Raw genomic sequence first — 21,858 nt, 5'->3', positions numbered from 1 at the left:
AATTAAATGGAGGAGGGAAGAAGGCCTGAAGGTGAACCACCTGCGCTTTGAAGAGTGTTCAGTACCTTGGGTACATATCCATTTCTGGGTTTGACAGTGGCTCTTGAAAGACCAGGGCCAAAATCCAGATATGAATTGTCGAATGATAGTGCATGCAGGTCATCTACCTGTTTTACTGAGGCCAGATCCAGCAGTAGTGCGGTCTAAATGGAGAGCATGCACAAATCAACAGAGTCCAAAGGCCCGAAGGGGGGCCCTGTGAGAGCTTTTAGGACTAAAGTTAAGTCCCAAGTCGGGACTGTAGCCGGCCGAGTTGGGTTTAATCGTCATGCTCCTTTAAGGAACTTTATGATTAATTCATGCTTGCCTATAGAGGTGCTGGTTTCATGTGCGTGATACGCAGATATAGTTGTCACATACATCTAATCGCTCTTGAAGACATTTTTTGAATTTCATGTATAGGGCAGTTTACTGGGTCCTTGCTATGTGAGAGACACCAATCAGTGAAAAACTTTCATTTTAGTGCGTAGAGGCGTCTTGTGGTCGGTTCTCTAGCTTGTAAAATGGTCAGTTATGGCGAGTGTAGTGTGGTTCAGGGGCCACACATGCAGGTTCCACAGCTGGGGTTGGGGATGCCTGATTGTGCCCTGTGCCTGAGAGAGGAGATCCCTCCTCAGTGGTATTTCCCATGGTGAACTGCACAGCATCTCCATCATTTCTGGAAACCATTGCTGGTTGGGCCGTTTCGGTGCAACTAATAGCACCGTTTCCTTGTCCTCTCGGACTTTGCGTATGACGGAGTGGATCAGGCATATCAGAGGAAATGCATATATGCATTTCACTGGCCATTTGTGTGCCATTGCATCTATTCCCAATGGGGCTTGGGACTTCGAATACCAAAGGGGACAGTGGGTATTCTCCACTGAGGCAAGTAGATCGATTTCTGCTTTGCCGAATATTTCCCAAATCCTCAACACCATTTGAGGATGAAGTCTCCCTTCGTCCTGTATCACCCTTGGCATGACAGTTGGTCCGTGCCATAATTCAGGTGGCCTGGGACATATTTCGCTCTCAGAGAGAGCAGATGCCACATCAGTCTCAACAGTGGCGGTTTATATATGCCACTGTCGTGTTGAGCGAACCAGGACATGACTGTTTGCTATTTTTGACTGAAAAGCCTTCAAGGCTAGAATTACAGCCGATAGCTCTAGGCCAGGGGTGACCAACCCTGCTCCTGGAGAGCTAATATCCTGCAGAGTTTAGATCCAGCCCTAATCAAACACACCTGAACCAGCTTATCAAGATCTTTAGGACTACTTGAAAATGACAGGCAGGTGTGTTGGAGCTAAACTCTGCAGGAAGGTAGCTCTCCAGGAGCAGGGTTGGTCACCCCTGCTCTAGGCGGTTGATATGCCATGCAATCCTCGGACCTATCCAGGTGCTGAAATTCGGGCACCCATCACACACCGCCCCCCAACCTGTTGGAAGCATCCGTAGTCATATCCACCTGATAATTTGCCCCAGCATGACACCTTGCTGGTAAAATGCAGGAGCTGTCCATAGGACTAATGCAGCTATACAGCGGCGGGATATAGTGATGCGCATGCGCCCTTGGTGCCAAGCATGTTGTGGCACACAATGCTTCAGCCTGCACTGAAGAGATCTCATGTGTAAGAGACCTAATGGGATGACAGCTGATGTTGCCACCATTAGTCCCAATGCTTTCTGAAACAGCTTCAGAGGAAGTCTACTCCGCAGTTTGAACTGAGACAGACACTGTAGAATGGCCTGAATGCACACGCTCGTGAAGTGCGCGCGCCCGCTCATGGAGTTGCTTTGGGACAAGAAAATAATGGCTGTAAAACCATTTTTGTGCTTGATAATTTGGCACAATCTCTATCACGTTTTTCATGATGGGATTGTGTAACTCGTAACTCGGAAGAAACTGTGGAAAACAGAACGCCGTTGAAACGGGGTGGCCGGCTTGCAAATTGGATCGTAATACCAAGTTTGATCGTTTTTTGCACCCATTCTGTAATGCCTGTTAGGGCTCGCCACACATCCGCATAATGAGACAGGGGGCAATTTGGTTTGCTCACCATATGATATAATGCATTGCTCACCATAGGGAAGTGGTTCTACATAATGTGTGTGCTTTGAAGAGAAAAAGGGCTCTTTTTTGAGAATGTATGAGCATCTCGTGCATTTGCAACAAGTGCTGTATTCTTCATTGCATTTTGTAAAGCATTTTTTATTGCATAGGACACAGAAACAAAATTTTTCAAAACATTGAGAGCAACAATATTCCTCTCCCAATGAACATCAGTGGGGAGGTGGGGAACAGTGTTCTGTGTCTCTAATCGAGCCTTCTTTGGAGCACCGGAGGGAACCACAGGCTCCGTTTTCCACTTCAAAGCGTTGCGCCTGTCAGGAGTGCTTCCACTGCACGGGGGAGTTCCTCCTGTCGGTACGAGGTGGGCGCTAATTACGGCTGCTTCCATCTGGGCCACGGCTTGCATGGCCTCACCGGTGGTTCGGCAGGGGCAGGTGCTGGCGCTGAGTTAGTGGGTGTGGGTCTTTTAGCCGGGCGCTGGCTTGAGACAGAGTGGGGGTGAGCCGTCTGCACTATGCTCCGTTTGGGCATAAAGTGTCTGTGGCAGCGGGGGTGTGGTCAAGTGCCAGTCCAGAGAGGGGAAGCGGTAAAGGCACTTACAACTGAGCCAAATTATGTCTAACACCTATAGTTGTGCATAGCCATTCTTATCCCCGTGGTCCACGTTCATGAGAACGGCGTCATTGCGCACACGCACACGCACTGAGAAGCACCTGTGGCAGGACTTAGATAGTTCGCTGTGCACTTCGGGGAAAAACGGGGCAGATTTGCAGGACGCGGTCGCTTGACGGCGTCTGGACTGCAAGGATCACTCATAAAGGCGAGACTTTCCAGGTTCCTCTGGGGGAGACACTCGAGGTTGAGATCTTCAACCGCCCTTGCATGGACGTGAAGCATCTCCCTGTCAGTGGTGCATACATGGTCCTCACCCTTGCTGGGGGGAGGGGCGGCAGCATCATCCACTGACCATTCACCTGATGCAGCGAGAGACATGACATCATCATCATCCCCAGCTTCAGATCCATCAAACGAGACAAGGCCGCAGGCATCTTCAGAGGGCCGGAGCTCGTCTCGCACATAGCATATTGGGAAAACTGAGGAGATTGAGGGGCTCGTGGGGCATGTGCCGGCACAAAATCCACCTCAAATTCATCCTGCTCGACCTCACAGCGCCACCATGCCTCCTTGTGTGAACCCTCCAGTATTACAGAAGAGGCGGGTGGGAGGGTGCGAGAGGCTGAATCGTTCCTCAGAACGAGGGCGATTCGTGAGTGAAGCGACTTGAGACTCATGTCCTCACAGTGAAGATAGTCTATCTCCATGAGAGCTGACTCTGCGTTGGGTATGGACTAGACAGAAAACACAGCTCTCATGTTTGTCTGACGATGGGATGTGTCTCTCGCACAATGAATACTTATGGAACGACATCTTGAAAAAGACACGAACATGTAAGTCGCTCTTTTAGATATATATAAATGTATATATATATATATATATATATATATATATATATATATATATATAATAGGGCTGTCGATTTAATGTGTTAATTCAGTGCGATTAATTTGATAAAAAATAACGCGTTAAAGAAATGTACGCAATTAATTCGCAATGCCCCCGGACCGTGATAAGGAAGATTCCTGAGAAATGCAAGCTTGTAGTACCACCTGTTTACTCCAGAGGGCAGTACGTGAAACTTCAGCTGTGTGGTAACGCGCAGTTTATACAGTGAAGAACAAACGCGTTCAAACACTTGATGGAGCGCAAATCTGAACTAAGAGATCTCAAGCTGTGTTCTAAGTATTAAACTATATTTAACTTGACACAGTGACCTAAAACATTTATGTTTATGACGCAACGCACACGAGATGCTACACAAGCATGTCTGACGCAGGTGTACATTGGTGGGTCCTTAAACAAGCCCTCATAATAAATCTCGAACTGATTGACAAATTCACTTGTGAAATGGATTGCTGTGAACTGTATGCCAATGATTGGGTTAGGTTTAATAATATGGTAGTAAACAATACTGTGGCAGGGCAGAGGGTGGGGCCGGGTCATGATTATACACACCCGGTCCCTTATCAGGCTAAGCAAGCCTCCGAGAGGGATAAAAGCCGACTGCGGAGGATTGTGCGGTAGAGAGAGATAGTTTACGGACATGTCCGTCATGTGTGTGTTTTGTGTTTTGTTTAAGTTTGTTATTAAAATATTATTTATATTGACAAGCCGGTTCTTGCCTCCTCCTTTCCATTGAACTGCTTTACACTGGTGCCAAAATCCAGGAAGGAGGAGGGATACGCCGTAGTAGAGTTCTCGCCACTACCATCCACCCCAACAGAGCAACAGAGTATTTCACAATCTGCTCAGTTACTGGGATTTTCACACACAACCATTTCTAGGGTTTACAAAGAATGGTGTGAAAAGGGAAAAACATCCAGTATGCGGCAGTCCTGTGGGTGAAAATGCCTTGTTGATGCTAGAGGTCAGAGGAGAATGGGCCGACTGATTCAAGCTGATAGAAGAGCAACTTTGCCTGAAATAACCACTCGTTACAACCGAGGTATGCAGCAAAGCATTTGTGAAGCCACAACACGCACAACCTTGAGGCGGATGGGCTACAACAGCAGAAGACCCCACCGGGTACCACTCATCTCCACTACAAATAGGAAAAAGAGGCTACAATTTGCAAGAGCTCTCCAAAATTGACAGTTGAAGACTGGAAAAATATTGCCTGGTCTGATGAGTCTCGATTTCTGTTGAGACATTCAGATGGTGGAGTCAGAATTTGGCGTAAACAGAATGAGAACATGGATCCATCATGCCTTGTTACCACTGTGCAGGCTGGTGGTGGTGGTGTAATGATGTGGGGGATGTTTTCCTGGCACACTTTAGGCCCCTTAGTGCCAATTGGGCATCGTTTAAATGCCACGGCCTACCTGAGCATTGTTTCTGACCATGTCCATCCCATATCATTTATATATCACACAAATTACAAAGGATACTCTACATCTGCCGATGCACTGTGGAGAATCAGGATGCTGAGATATGTTCACCAGCTGGAACTGCAGGGGATCGGAGAGTCTTCTCGTTGCAGTGAAGATTCCGTCCGCTGGCTCGTGTGTGTCGACAGTGAAAGGTAGAAGTCTTCAGCTGCATACACACTGCCAGCGACTTTGTCGCTGCAGGTCGCCAGTGGCTGGCGGTTAGGTCGCTAGTGGGTGTTCCCACTACTGGTTGCCTAGTAACGTTTAGAAATGACATTCACTGATGCTATTCCATTGCTGTTGACAGCGAATCAGTTTTCTTGCCGCTAAAAACAAAAATTTTGGAGGGAAAAGACTAAATATAAATGGAATTAGTATATAAAATGCTTTATATCAAAGATGAACTAGAAGCAAGGCGTGCTCTTTGCCATAGCGTCTGTTTATCTGTGGCGAAAACGCAAACGCTGGTCTGTCTGGGTCCACGAAAACATTCAATCTCGGAGTCAGCACGGTGAGTACCACCGGCTGGTGCAGGAGCTGCGGCTGGATGAAGTCCGGTTCCAGCAGTACTTCAGGCTTGACAGGACCCAGTTTGATGAGCTGCTGCAGAGGGTGGGTCCCCTGATCTTTCCATTACTGCAGGAGCTGAGAGAGAGAGAAGGATCACGTGAGCTCTACCGTCTTCTCTCGTATTGGCTGTCGCTCCCGTAAGTCGCTCTTCATTTGAATAAAGTTAAACTTATCTCAACTTTGTTGCATGCTGGACATGCCCACATCTGGTCGCCAATGGTCGCAACAGCTTGTGTAGCCTGAAGTCGCCAGCTCTCATTGAAAATGAATGGGATGGTGTCGCTGTCTCGTGCGATGTCACTGGCAGTGTGTACCCAGCTTTCGAGACATGAGATTATCGCTGTCTTGAAGGAAGAAATTTTGAGTACACATGTGCACGTTTTATAGCTGTCAGTTTCGCGCCAAAGCAGGCGGGGCTCAAACACCATAGCCAATATAAAAATATTGGCGTTATTATAGAGAGGTTTCAAATAGGTTGTGTATAAAGGCACTCCCTATGTGTTACTACGCAATGTCAAGTGGACTGAGTCGTAAGGGAACTGTGGATAATACGATACAGTGGCACAGTAGCGGAGAGTCGAGTCTCGTTTTTCATATTCACTTTCATGTCATTCATTGCCAAATTAATGGTGGTTTATAAGTGTACCAATGGGGTTTATTTATATGTAAATGCATATATTTGTATTTATAGAATTAACTGAAGAAGGTTTCATATAAGATTACCCAGTTCAAACACTCGTGGTACAGCGTTGTGAAATTAATATGGAAAATAATTGCCCCTGCAACAATTAAACATTTCTTTTGGGATTTTCCTAAAGCACAAGCATTTTAGAAATAGTAAAAAATAAATAAATAAAATAAAGAGACAAGACTGTATGAACTTTTAATGAAATAGAAATGTTCAAATGTATTTCAACTGATAATGATAAAAATATGTATTTTATGTGATTTAATTTTTACAATAGCTTGTTATTACAGTTCAATTGAAAAAAAAAAGCCTTTATTTGAACAATTACAAATTTAAATCAAAACACAGGCTTACTTATAAACAATACCAGGAAGTAAACACGTGAAAGCAATTCGAACACTGCAATTGTTTAATATGTACATCTTTTTCTATGATTTAATTTGTGTTAACTAACTTTTGAATATTTTTTACGTATAGATCTACATGTGGTGTTTAGTTTAAATTATTATATGTACAGTTGTTTGTACAATCTACTAGGCTCTTAATAAAAAAATAAATATCTACAAGATTAACATGTAACCTTCAATGATCACAAATGTTATTTAATGATCATTTTCTTTTTCTTCAATTTGTATTGTGAAACATTTGAAATTTGAAACTTTATATTTGTATTTTATTCTCTATTTTAGTATATTAGGTCTATACAGGTACTTAAGTTTAAATATAAATTAATTAATTTTAATTGTTTATATTTATACTGTTTCTATCATTCTATTTATTTATCTATCTATGCTCACTAACACCTAAAAGCATGTACATGTAAAATAACTGCATGTAATACTATCATAATGTAGTATGGTTTTAATATCCATTTGAAATTTTTTGTAATTCCCACCTTATCCAAATACAATTAAATAATTAGTCATTAATAGAAATAAAGTGACAGCCAGTAATATACAGATAATCAATGAACCACACCAAAAATAATAAAATTTTACAAGATGCTTTATTTCTTAACTCATTCTTAACATTGTTTCTGTATTCACCAACATCCCTCTTTCACATTAAATTTTGTTTTCAAAATGTTAATAAAAGCAAATAGTCCTTTAAACACAAAATTAACAATGCTGGGAATTTTAAAGAAGTAAAACACCTCTTTTACTCCTGCTAAACTGCCATTGAAACTTTACATTTCTCACTAAAGGTACAGTACAACTTTGCACAGTGTGCATCTTACTGAGGTAGATCAGTCCCTAAACATCACAGTTGAGCTGATGTCAGTTTCATTTCAGTTCAGCCAAAGAAGGAAATGCCCTACCAAATTAATTACTCAAATCCTACAATATATTTCCATGTTGATATCTGAATACAATGGGAGGAATAGCAGGATCTCTTGAACTGAATACATCCCTTCAGTTAGTCTAAACAAAATGGAGCTGACATCAAACCATCATAGTTACCTTACAGGTCACTGATTAACGTAACACTGAGTTAAAAGAAGAGATGGTGCTAAAATGGTATTCAAAATTAAATGGTAAAATAATATTTTCTGACAGTGCTCCCGATTTAACAAGGAGAGATATATGATACATACAGCCAGCAGCCATATCTCCTCAAGACTGGTTGCCCACTGAATCTAAGCAGGGTTTAGCCTGGATGGGAGACCTCCTCGGGAAAACTGCTGGAAGAGAAAATTAGGGAGGCCAGCAGGGGGTGCTCACCCTGTGGGCTGTGCGGGTCCTAACACCCCAGTATAGTGACGGGAACATTATACTGTAAAAAGGCACCGTCCTTCGGATGAGATGTTACATCGAGCTCCTGACTCTCTGTGGTCATTAAAAATCTCAGGACACTTCTTGAAAAGAGCAAGGGTGTAACCCCGGTGTCCTGGACAAATTCCCCTCACTAGCCCTCATAATAATCCCATCAATGAATTAGCTATATCGCTCTACTCTCTCCACCAATCGCTGGTGTGTGGGGAGCATACTGGCACACTATGGCTGCCATCGCATAATCCAGGTGGATGCTGCACACAGGTGGTGTTTAAGGAGAGTCCCCTGTTCATTGTGTAAAGCGCTTTGGGTGCAATGTCAGAAAAGCACTATATAAATGTAACGTTCATTCATTCATGAAGTGCTTCAGCAATAACAAATTTTAAGCACCTGAATCCAGGCAAAATTCCAACAAATCTTTAGGATGAAAACTTTATAGTGCGGGAATCATGTGTAAAACTAGCACATCTGTGTTAAAAACATATTCCTTAAAGGTGAAGTGTGTAATTTCTTTGATATTTCATGTTTTTCAAAGAGTATTTTCTCCTTTCCTAGTTTAATATGCAGCGTCTATGAGTAAGCCATTCAAACCTGTTTGAAAGCAATCAGTCTTTTTGCCGTTTAGTTTGGAAAATCTAGTAGTGCAAAAATTACATACTTCACCTTCGATATACAGTATAAGATATACAAGACACAAATATTGCCAGCATGACCAATTCATTTTAATAGCGATCACTAAAATTACTAAACATTTTAGGAAATTAAAGGCATGTCACTTAGTTCCCATGGTGGGAATTTGTCAGAATGGGCTACTTCATTTAAAAGAAATGGTTACTTATCAACATGACTTTTAATCTCAGCATAATTAATAATATTTGTTATATACAGTATCTCACAAAAGTGAGTGCACCCCTTACATTTTTGTAAATATTTGATATCTTTTCATGTGACAACACTGAAGAAATGACACTTTGCTACAATCTAAAGTAGTGAGTGTACAGCTTGTATAACAGTGTAAATTTGCTGTCCCCTCAAAATAACTCAACACACTGCCATTAATGTCTAAACCTCTGGCAACAAAAGTGAGTACACCCCTAAGTGGAAATGTCCAAATTGGGCCCAATAAACCATTTTCCCTCCCCGGTGTCATGTGACTCGTTAGAGTTACAAGGTCTCAGATGTGAATGGGGAGCAGGTGTGTTAAATTTGGTGTCATCGCTTTCACACTCCCTCAAACTGGTCACTGGAAGTTCAACATGACACCTCATCGCAAAGAACTCCGAGGATCTGAAAAAATAATTGTTGTTCAACATAAAGATGGCCTAGGCTATAAGAAGATTGCCAAGACCCTGACACTGAGCTGCAGCACGGTGGCCAAGACCATACAGCGGTTTAACAGGACAGGTTCCACTCAGAACAGGCCTCGCCATGGTCGACAAAAGAAGTTGAGTGCACGTGCTCAGCGTCATATCCAGAGGTTGTCTTTGGGAAATAGATGTATGAGTGCTGCCAGCATTGCTGCAGAGGTTGAAGGGGTGGGGGGGTCAGCCTGTCAGAAGGAAGCCTCTTCTAAAGATGATGCACAAGAAAGCCCGCAAACAGTTTGCTGAAGACAAGCAGACTAAGGACATGGATTACTGGAACCATGTCCTGTAATAAACTTATTTGGTTCAGATGGTGTCAAGCGTGTGTGGCGGAAACCAGGTGAGGAGTACAAAGACAAGTGTGTCTTGCCTACAGTCAAGCATGGTGGTGGGAGTGTCATGGTTTGGGGCTGCATGAGTGCTGCCGGCACTGGGGAGCTACAGTTCATTGAGGGAACTACGAATGCCAACATGTACTGTGACATACTGAAGCAGAGCATCATCACCTCCCTTCGGAGACTGGGCCACAGGTCAGTATTCCAGCATGATAACGACCCCAAACACACCTCCAAGACAACCACTGCCTTGCTAAAGAAGCTGAGGATGAAGGCGATGGACTGGCCAAGCATGTCTCCAGACCTAAACCCTATTGAGCATCTGTGGGGCATCCTCAAATGGAAGGTGGAGGAGCACAAGGTCTCTAACATCCACCAGCTCCGTGATGTCGTCATGGAGGAGTGGAAGAGGACTCCAGTGGCAACCTGTGAAGCTCTGGTGAACTCCATGCCCAAGAGGGTTAAAGCAGTGCTGGAAAATAATGGTGGCCACACAAAATATAGACACTTTGGACCCAATTTGGACATTTTCACTTAGGGGTGTACTCACTTTTGTTGCCAGCGGTTTAGACCTTAATGGCAGTGTGTTGAGTTATTTTGAGGGGACAGCAAATTTACACTGTTATACAAGCTGTACACGCACTACTTTACATTGTAGCAAAGTGTCATTTCTTCAGTGTTGTCACATGAAAAGATATAATCAAATATTTACAAAAATGTGAGGGGTGCACTCACTTTTGTGAGATACAGTGATATATATATATATATATATATATATATATATAAATAGTTTTTTTTTTTTTTGCATTTCAGTTATTAAATAGCTTGGAATGAACATAGAGATGGGGATAACAGAAGACAAGGTCTCCACTTATAACTGTGATTCAATTCATTAGCATTAAGGATGTGAGCACAACTGCACCTACAAATTGTACCTAAAGGCTAAATCAACACAAGCTAATTAATGCTATCACCTGACTCTAAAATCTTCAAAACTAAAAATTGAGATTTCTTAAAAACAAAACAAACAAAAAAACAATTTCAACTGGGATAATGTTCTTCACACACAGTCCATGAATGTGTGAAGATTCGCTTCAATCCTTGTCAAACAAGACGCTCCTTTTCGTGACAAGAGTTCAGCTTAGAGAGGTAGGATTTTGTGTTGTGTGACTGTGAGCTGAGAGGTAAATCAAAGACCACAGTTCAATCTGACTCTTAGTCATAGAAGTGCCGCTGATAAAAAGTGCTTCGTTATACAACGCAGAACACTGTAATAGCATTTTTCCTTCTTGACAAAAAATATTTTGAGGTATGTTTTGCTAATGTTTCTGTTTACTTTTCTTTAAATGAATTTTATAAGTTCACTTCATACTACAAATCAGTTCATCACTACAAAACAGTTACCTGGAAGATCCTCTAGAAAAAAACTATTCTAAAAGCAAAACTCCATCTATCCTAGCAACAATGTATTGCTAAATAACTTGCTCTATTTCTAGGGGATCTACTTGACTAGCCGAAATGTGAAGACCAACCCAACCCAACGTCACAGCCTGCAGTTCACAGAGCTGTTAAGTTTGTATTCCTGAAACCCATAAGAGAATGAGTATTTGAGCCATTGGTTCCCCTTAGTAATTTCTAATGGGATTTTAGAATAGTGGTTTTCAATTTATGAGTAAAATAAAATCTGTGGTTAACATTAATTGAAAATGCCTCAAAACGTGACTGTTGAAAATGTTGCTAATTTTAAAGGATTAGTTCACTCAAAAATGTAAATTCTGCCACTATGTATGCTCAAGTGGAGTAGGAAATAACGCAATTACTAGTTCAGAGCACATGAATTATCTAACAATGTCATATTTAACGGCAGGGAAACTCAAAATTCTAGATGATAACTGTTGCCGATATGGAAGGGGTGTGTTGACATGAAAGAGGATGGACAGCAATAACTTAATTTACATTTTCAGTGCTTTATTTAAATTATATTATTTTGTTTATATGATAGTCAACTAATGAATCCTTCGTGGTTAGTTTTAAATGAATATTCCAGGTTCAAAACAAGTTAAGCTAAATCAACGGCATTTGTGGCATAATGTTGATTACCACAAAAAATCATTTTGACTCATCCCTCCTTTATTTAAAGGAAAAAACGAGGGTTTTGGAGGGTTAAAAGAAAGAAATGTGAAGCTTATAATTTTATAAAAACACTTTCACTTATTTCAAAAGTTAAGTTGTTTAAAATCGTCATTATTTGGTTGTTTTAGGGTTTACAGCTTTATGTCATCATGGCAATTAAATTTTACAATTGGATTAACTTTTCACAGAAAAGATTAGTAAGCGAGTTTATTATACTGAAATCATGTTAACACACGTACCGTTTATGTTTTGTAGGTATACCTTTGAAACAGTGAGTACTTTAACCTTTACGATTCGACACATCCACTTCAATTTCAAGTGCCTCACTGTAAAACAGATTTTCTCTTTTTTCAAGAAGTTGAAATAAATTGTGAAATCAACATTATGCCACAAATGTTGTTGTTTATGCTTAACTTGTATTAAACACTGAATATTCCTTTAAGCAAATGAATAAATTATTTGCTATAGCCCATGCATTAATAAATCAGATAAGTTGTGTAAAAGTGACACAGGAGTATTCAGTTATGTCTAGTCAACAGTGCAACAGAAAAACACTTTTTTGCTGTCATTCACTGTGTTTGTTTAAGTTTGGCTTCTTCCGCATATTGTTTCCGACTTGAATGTGACATGTCGTAATAACAAATGCCCGACTCTGAGGTAGGAGCTTCCCAGGTGCACTTGAAGGCAGCGTAACTCACCCTTATGTCAATCCAAACCTGTATTACTTATATTCTTCTCACAAAATGATATGCAAGCAGACAGACAACCTCAGTCACCATTTAATTTCATTTTACAGAAAAAAGATGCAATGTAAGTGAATGGTTACTGAGGCTGTCAGTCCAACATTTTGCCTTTTGTGTTCCTCGGAAGAAATTTGTTTCATTTTGTACAGCCCCAATTCCAAAAAATGCTAATAAAAGCAAAAAGGAGTTATTTGTAAATCATATTCACCCTTTGCTATATTGAAATCACTACAACTACACATTATATGATGTTTAACCATGTGAATTTCATTGTTGTTGTTTTTTAAATGTAGTCATTCGGACGATTGCAAATCGGATGATTGCAACATGATCCATAAAAGTTGAGACATGGGCAATTTAAGACTAATAACAATCTGACGAGTGAAAATAACAAGGCAATGTTAAACAGGCGAGGCAGTTGTGTCATAGTATATAAGGAGCCTCCAAAAACAACCCAGTCCTTCAAGAGCAAGGATCATTTGAAACTTGTCAATTTGCCAACAGATGCTTCTGCAAATAATCCAGCACTTTGAGAACAATGTTCCCCAAAGACAAATTGGAAGGATTTTGGGCATTTCACCCTCTACAGTGCACAATATAGTTAAAAGACTCAAGGAATCTGTTCAAATCTCAGTGCATAAAGGGCAAGACGAAAACCACTTCTGAATGCACGTGATCTTTGATCCCTCAGACCATTCATCTGTAATGATATCATGAACATGGGTTTGGGATTACTTTAGTAAACATTTGTTAGTCAAAATTTGCCTCTGCATCCACAGATGCAAGTTAAGACTTTACTATGCAAAGCAGAAGTCCTACATCAACACAGTCCAGAAGTACTGCCGACTTCTCTGGGGTCAGTCTCATCTTTGATGGAAAGTAGAACAGTGGAACCATGTTTTTTGGTCTGATGAGTCCACATTTCAAATAGTTTTTCGAACATGAGGGCACCATTAATGCAGACAGATATGTAAAAATTATGGTGCAGCATATACTGCCGTCCAGCACAGTCTTTTCCAAAGACGTCCAGGCATTCAGCAGGACAACTTCAAACCACATACAGGCTAAATAAGCAGAGTGTGCGGGTGCTAGACTGGCCTACCTGCAGTACTGACCATCACCAATTGAGAATGTGTGGTGCATTATGAAGCGCACAATACGGCAACAAAGACCCTGTACAATTGTGCAGCTAAAGACCTGCATAATGGATGAATGGGGGAAAATTACTCTTTTTAAACTTAACAAACTTGTGTCTTAAGTGCATAAATGCTTAATAAGTGTTATTAGAAGAAATTGTGATGTTTCACAGTGGTAAACACTCGACTGTCCCAACTTTATTGGAGCATGTTGCAATCATCTGATTTGAAATTACTGTACTTTAAAAATATATAAAATGAAATTCAGAAGGTAAAACATCATATAATGTGTACGTATGCTTTCAATATAGCAAAGGGTGAATATAATTTACAAATAACTCCTTTTTGCTTTTATTAGCATTTTTCTACAGTCACAACTTTTTCGGAATTGGGGTTGTATACTAAATGGTAAAATCTCTTCGGTAAAATTAAAAGCAGACTTTATTTTACTCATAATTTGAAAAACACTATTCTAAAACACCCATCGGAAATACCCAAGGTAACCAATGTCGAATTAGCCTTCCATGTTGGTCAACAAATTCACACCATGACTGAACAGCTCCATTACCTGTAAGCTATTTGGCAATGATGCAACAGAGCTGTTGCATTTGACTGGCAGGTCATAGAGTAACATCACTGTTGGAAGGCTTGATGGAATTGAGGTAGAGTTGGAGAGAAACCAGAGAACTGGTTTAAGTGCCCTGAAGCCTGAGGCTCATGCAGTGACAGTGGCTGAAATGAGGTAAGTGGCCCAGAGAGCTGAGAGGTAGGGCTTGGGGATGCAGCAGTGGTGGGGGTGGAGTATCCCATCCCGAGGCTTCCAGAATTCAAGGGAGTGCTGTAAGGAGGCAGGCCGAACGGTAGGAACCCCAGCAGATGTGAAAGGTCCATGTTGGCAGAGTTGGAAGGGGGCTCAGCTGAGGTGAACGCCGAGTTCCTAAGGGTGAAATGTGCACTCTGACCTCCCAGGCTGTCAGAGTGGAGGTCGCCTGGCCGTGAGACGGGTGTCGCTACGGCAGCTTGTGGTGGCATAGGCCCACACTGGAGTTCGGTCAGGAAGTTCTCCATCTCTGCTTTTAGATATGAGGTAGTGGAACTAGGCTGATTTCTAGGAGCCTGCTGGTACTGCTGCAGTTGAGGCTTGCTCAACTCGAGGTAGCAGCCCACACCCATGGGGTTGGACAGAGGGACAGACACCACTGAATGATGATGATTGACCCCTGAGGTAGATGCTCTCGGCAGGCCTTGTAGGTTGAACATGCCCATAGAAAAAGCCTCTGTTGCATCCTTTGGAGAACCAACGGAGCACATTGTGGGACTGGGCTCTTCTTTAATGGACATCGGTGTCAGGGTCTCTAACTCCTGTGCATGGCTTTTCTTCAGGTGTCGTGTGAGGTGGTCACGTCGGCCAAAGCGTTGGGCGCAACGTGGACACAAGAAGTCCCGTCTACCTGTATGAACCACTGCATGGCGTCTGACATCCTTGCGAGTAAAGAAGCGACGACCACAGCGTTCACACTGATGCTTCCTTTCACGTACTACAGTCACTGGGGGTGGTCGGCCAGTATGTGTACTCAAGTGCTCAAGCAATGCCGGCATGCTCTCATATACCTGCCGACAAACCTTACAGGTGAGGTCACCAGTGGCAGAGGTGACATGCGTAGCCACGTGGCGTCTAAGACCGAGGCGAGTGTTGTAATGCTTGCCACATTCTTCACACCGCAATTCTTGCTTGTTGGGGTCGTGGGTCTGGAGGTGGCTGTTCAACTGGTCTTTGCCATGGAACATTTTCTCACATATATGGGTAGTTTTCAGGGAGCATGTAATTATACATCTGAGAAAAGCCAAAGAATTACACGATACATTAGTGTAGACCACAAAATTCTACAAGTTAAAAAAAGAGAGTACGTATTATATTAAAGACAAAAGCTTTTCACAAATACCTGATAAGAAAATTTTCCTTGAGACTGAAGGTCGTTTTTACGCATGTTCAAAATCCTGCGCACAAACACAAAGATGCAGCAGGTGTCTGATCAGTGAGGTGGAAAATGTTTTCATACCTAAAGTCATAAGGTTATTTATTGCTAATGTCAGAATCACTTTATATTCATTATTACAATAATGCAACAGAATTTGTCTTGGTTCCTAGCACATAAACAATAATTACAGTACAACAAAATTACAGTGCATCAGCATTACAGTGCATACGATGATACAGTCTTGTGTACGTTAAATAATAATAAACCCAAAATGGATTAAGTACAACAATCATAATTTATTGCTATAATATTATAATGCACAAACGAAAAAAAAAAAGTTGATTTTTTTTTTCCAGACAACCTAAAAATGTGCTTAATGTGGTAACAACAATTAACTGGGTTTGTTCAAGTCAAAAATATAATTTATTTTGGTTCAATGACTGAGTCAACCTAACTACATTAGGTAAAAAGAAAACGAGTATGTTGCAATATGATGCTAAAATCTTGCTTTATCGCATAGATTTATTTTGTTTCTTTTCAACAGAAATAAATACCTGCCCCAAATAGTGATGGTAACTGATTTCAACACAAGAAACTTAAAAAAAACCCTCAAGGAATGTCCATGATGACTGGTTAGTGACATTTATAAAGGGTTTGTTTACCTGTTTCAAGTCTCACAAAAGCACATTCATTATCCTGACAGACATCCAGAAAATGCCTGATCATCATTACTCCATCAGTGACTAAAGAACAGATGGACATCATTCAGGCAATAATTTGCTTTACATTTTAAATGCAATTCTAGATTATTTTAATTCAAAGTTAAGATTAAATTCAAAAAATTTTAAGAAATATTCTGGGGCTTCTGAATTTAAGTAAATTCAGATTTCAGTTTGGACACTATGTGCTTATTTATTCATTGTCAAACATCTAATTTTTCACATAATAAAACAGTTTTAATTATTTTCAGCTTTGAATATTTATTATAGTGCAACAGCCACCAGTTTTATAATCAAGTTACAGTACATTTCCATTTCACTTCATTAAAAGGAAGTTTGAATTTCAGGCAAAAGTGATTAATTAAATTATTATTTACACATTATTAATTTAAAATATTATGAGAGTCTCAAATTTGACTTCATTAAATTTATTAAAGTATAGTTACACTGAAACGAACACAAAACAAAACTTTTAAAGTTGTGCTTGGTACGAATTATAAAGTACAAATATTAATATTTTTTTCGTTTCTTTGTTGTTTTAATAGTATCTTCATTTTAATTACTCCTTGCGCGTTTCGGGATTTGAACTTGAGGCACGCTTTGCTCAGCAAAACCTCCAGATAACCGCAGAAAATTTATATTAAATTGTAAAATCAACATGAACTGAACTGAAATGAAAACCGACACAAATCCCCTCCACTCTTTTCTCGTCTTTAACGTATATTCAAATATTATTTTTTTTATAAATACAGTGAATATTCAACAATGTTTTGCCTAGCTAATTTGTTTTGCTCGCGCATGCAACATTTGGACCTCTTCTGAGGGTGAATGGCACAAACTGTACTTTTGAAAAAAAGTCTATAAGCACGTACAACTAAACTCTGAGGGGTTTAAACATTTCAACATCAATGCAAACACCGCACGCGATCTTAGATTCACTGCAACATTTTCATGAAAACAGTCTTGCTCTCACCAGAAACTTTTGATCGCCGCAAAAGTTGTATTTCACGGGCATTCTTCCATTCTACATCTCTCAGTGGTGCAAAATATTATTTCGTTGCTCGTCCATTTCTCGATGAATTCGCACGAATCGTTCGCGGTGGATAATTTGTCACTTTTTTTCCAAAATAATGTGTGTATCTTTCGGGCCTTCTTTCCCTCTATAAACAGCAGCGCTCGAGCTGATGGGCGCGTGCATTGTGGGACGTACGTGACGTCAGACCACTTTGGATTTCACTCATATTTTTCAGTTTAAATTACCTCATACAAACACTCATGCTTGCATTGAACTGTGTAAAATAAACGACAAAATAAACCTAAGCCACGACCATTTAAACAGACATTAACTAGTTCAACTTACCTGACGTTACTGACCATTAAAATTCTTCACAATTGGTAACAAATAATTCTATTTTTGGGAATATAAAATTAGCATGTTATCATATTACTAGCCCTTCGATACAACGTTCGATTTATTGCATGGTTATAACTAGTTGCCAAGGTAACCTCTACACGCGGGAACGAACATGGAAAAAGTAGCACAACTTTGTTCGTTTTGTATTCTGTGTTTTCGAGGTGATTCGTTTCATACCAAATAAATACAGTTTTATGTAACATTGTTTCCATCTCGCAATGGTGCATTTAATGAGTGTACGTAAGTTTCTATCGTTTAATAATTGTGCAGTTACAGCAACAATTAAATCCGGGAATTTCTCCTAAAAACTAAACATAACATTACGAAATGATCATATTTTCCTTTTTAGTGCTTTTGAAAAGCTAGTATTGTTATTATTGGTAACTGCTCATTTAAGGTGTTTAGTGAGTGTAAATCATTTATTAGGGGATTTTGATACAGCAAATCTCAGTTTCATATTTCACAAAATTACCTTGAAAATAGCCTTGATATATTAACATATAGTAGTCCAGTCAAGAGTATAATGTAATTACAACATTTATGCTTTAAAAAAGTAAACAGTCATCACATGTGTAGACTGTTATTTTAAATTTAACTGCAATAATGTCACTATTTCTAAACCTTCAATTATTCTTAATCATAATAAACAGCCTCTGTCATAGGGATACAAGTTTGCAAATAAGTGTGCATTAGTCCTATATTGTGCCTTTTAAACTCATTTAATCACAAAAGTGTTCCCATCTCAGTGAAGGCAAGTATTAATTCTGTTATGCATGTCACATCTGGTTTAATGGATGGATGCAGAATGATGGCTGTTAGTGTTATATTATTGTTAATCAGTGCAAAATATTTTAGCATGAACGTGTCATTTCTTTCCTGCTCAGCAAACAGTAGAAAATTATCATTTCAGAAGCAGAATTGGTTCTGGCTTCCCTTTTCAAAATAATGTGTGACAAAAGAGTTTGCAGAAAACAACAAAGAGCTGCTGATGAAACAATTGTGAAAACTAAATGAAACCATATTTAATATAAAATAAAACATCTTAGTCAGAAGAACACTTCTGAAATATTATCAATGCTACAATGCAAGTGCAGAAATGTTATCTAATTATTGTATTTTGACATCTGGATATTGTAATACACTTACACAAACTGTAAACCCTTAAGTTGTCATTACTGGAAAAAATAAGGTTGTCTTAATTAAACATTACGTGAAACATCAGGTTTGGGGCTAATAACTCAAATATCTGTGTTCTTTGAAAGGCTACAGGGAATATCCACAATGCCTTGTGCTTGAATTATTTAATTATGTTTCCTTGGTCAAAGGAAACATATGGGGGCATTTAAATAGTTATTAACAATTTAGAGGTTCTTTAATTTTTTTTGTATAATGTCAATTTGTTGTGGATAGTTGTTTTGTGTAATGCTACCATTAAGGTGAACTGTGCATATGTAATTGAACAAGCATTATGCAATTTTTAGAAAAAAATTTTATTTGTATTTTTTTTATAGGATTGATCTAGAATCAGTTATAATCTTCATTTGTTGTGTTATTGTTTGACCTAAATTTGAGTCCATTCAATTAAAATTATTAAACTGAAGCAACATTTAAATAGCAAATCTGAGTTAAATCTGCTTGCATCAAGTTACCTTAACTTAAATACTTAAGTTAATTATATACAAACACCATGTTACGTGAACTTGATTCCAAAGTTTTAAAGACACCATTATTGGATTGAGTGAACTTGTTTCCTCACTTGAATTGAGTAGTCAACTTATTAGGTTTTCAGTTTAGAACATATTTTTTTTCTCTTTCTCTTTTTAAGCAAAACTTATCAAGAGGGGTAAAAGTTGATTTGGTAAACAGCCCCTAAAGTAAATCAGAGCAATATATAATATGAAAAACACTCTTATTGTCTCAAAAAGTTTAATGAATATTTCAGTCCTTCTTCTGTGGACATTTGTTTTGTAATAGTAGTTGCAGAACATTTTTGAATTGCAGCTATTACTATTGTGGTTAAATATATCACTTAACACATAGCAATTAGGTACCTCTGAAAAAAAAACATACTAGTCTTCAACTATCCCTATTAATCCAGTTATTTATCCAATTATTATTTTGAAGTCATTAAAACTCATTTTTTTAACCACTCCACAGATTTATTATTAGCAAACTATTGTTTTGGCAAGTAGTTTAAGTCATCTACTTTGTGCATGACACAAGTAATTTTTCCAACAATTGTTTACAGACAGATTGTTTCACTTTTAATTGAATATATCACAATTCCAGTGGGTCAGAAATGTACATACACCAAGTAAATTGTGCCTTTAAGCAGCTTGGAAAATTCCAGAATATGATGTCAGGCCTTTAGGCAATTATATTCTGATATTGGAGGTGTACCTGTTGATGTATTTTAAGACTTTCAAACTCAGTGCCTCTTTGCTTGACATCATGGGAAAATCAAAACAATTCAGCCAAGACCTCAAAAAAAAAAAAAAAAAAAAAAAAGTGTGTGTGGACCTCCACAAGTCTGGTTCATCCTTGGGAGCAATTTCCAAATGCCTGAAGGTTCCATGTTCATCTGTACAAACAATAGTATGAAATAAACATCATGGGACAACACAGCAATCATACAGCTCAGGATGGAGACACATTCTGTCACCTAGAGATGAACATAGTTTGGTGCAAAAGGTTTAAATCAATCCCAGAACAACAACAAAGGACCTTGTGAAGATGGAGGAAAGAGGGAGACAAGTATACACTCACCTAAAGGATTATTAGGAACACCTGTTCAATTTCTCATTAATGCAATTATCTAATCAACCAATCACATGGCAGTTGCTTCAATGCATTTAGGGGTGTGGTCCTGGTCAAGACAATCTCCTGAACTCCAAACTGAATGTCAGAATGGGAAAGAAAGGTGATTTAAGCAATTTTGAGCGTGGCATGGTTGTTGGTGCCAGACGGGCCGGTCTGAGTATTTCACAATCTGCTCAGTTACTGGGATTTTCACGCACAACCATTTCTAGGGTTTACAAAGAATGGTGTGAAAAGGAAAAACATCCAGTATGCGGCAGTCCTGTGGGCTGAAAATGCCTTGTTGATGCTAGAGGTCAGAGGAGAATGGGCCGACTGATTCAAGCTGATAGAAGAGCAACTTTGCCTGAAATAACCACTCGTTACAACCGAGGTATGCAGCAAAGCATTTGTGAAGCCACAACACGCACAACCTTGAGGCGGATGGGCTACAACAGCAGAAGACCCCACCGGGTACCACTCATCTCCACTACAAATAGGAAAAAGAGGCTACAATTTGCAAGAGCTCACCAAAATTGGACAGTTGAAGACTGGAAAAATGTTGCCTGGTCTGATGAGTCTCGATTTCTGTTGAGACATTCAGATGGTAGAGTCAGAATTTGGCGTAAACAGAATGAGAACATGGATCCATCATGCCTTGTTACCACTGTGCAGGCTGGTGGTGGTGGTGTAATGGTGTGGGGGATGTTTTCTTGGCACACTTTAGGCCCCTTAGTGCCAATTGGGCATCGTTTAAATGCCACGGCCTACCTGAGCATTGTTTCTGACCATGTCCATCCCTTTATGGCCACCATGTACCCATCCTCTGATGGCTTCTTCCAGCAGGATAATGCACCATTTCACAAAGCTGGAATCATTTCAAATTGGTTTCTTGAACATGACAATGAGTTCACTGTACTAAAATGGCCCCCACAGTCACCAGATCTCAACCCAATAGAGCATCTTTGGGATGTGGTGGAACGGGAGCTTCATGCCCTGGATGTGCATCCCACAAATCTCCATCAACTGCAAGATGCTATCCTATCAATATGGGCCAACATTTCTAAAGAATGCTTTCAGCACCTTGTTGAATCAATGCCACGTATAAT

At 39.8% G+C, this 21,858-nt stretch overlaps 1 protein-coding gene across 1 annotated transcript; it reads right to left on the bottom strand.

The window, feature by feature from the left end:
* Nucleotides 1-14,259: 14,259 nt before the first annotated feature.
* LOC127629225 (zinc finger protein PLAGL2-like) lies at nucleotides 14,260-17,656 on the bottom strand. The gene is made up of 3 exons (XM_052106355.1): nucleotides 17,513-17,656; nucleotides 15,785-15,839; nucleotides 14,260-15,675 (listed from the first exon to the last, which is right to left on the bottom strand). Exon 3 carries the CDS (start codon nucleotides 15,627-15,629, stop codon nucleotides 14,475-14,477), a length of 1,155 nt encoding a protein of 384 aa, XP_051962315.1. The 5' UTR covers nucleotides 15,630-15,675; nucleotides 15,785-15,839; nucleotides 17,513-17,656; the 3' UTR covers nucleotides 14,260-14,474.
* Between the last annotated feature and the right edge of the window lie 4,202 nt (nucleotides 17,657-21,858).

The sequence above is a fragment of the Xyrauchen texanus genome, chromosome 35 (assembly GCF_025860055.1).
Source record: "Xyrauchen texanus isolate HMW12.3.18 chromosome 35, RBS_HiC_50CHRs, whole genome shotgun sequence".
In the NCBI taxonomy this organism is placed as follows: Eukaryota; Metazoa; Chordata; class Actinopteri; order Cypriniformes; family Catostomidae; genus Xyrauchen; species Xyrauchen texanus.
The sequence above is the reverse complement of the archived record's forward strand: the minus strand, read 5'-3'. Positions and strand labels throughout refer to the sequence as shown.

Excerpts from the sequence above, each read along its gene's own strand:
- LOC127629225 (XM_052106355.1), bottom strand. The coding sequence starts at position 15,629 with ATGTTCCATGGCAAAGACCAGTTGAACAGCCACCTCCAGACCCACGAC.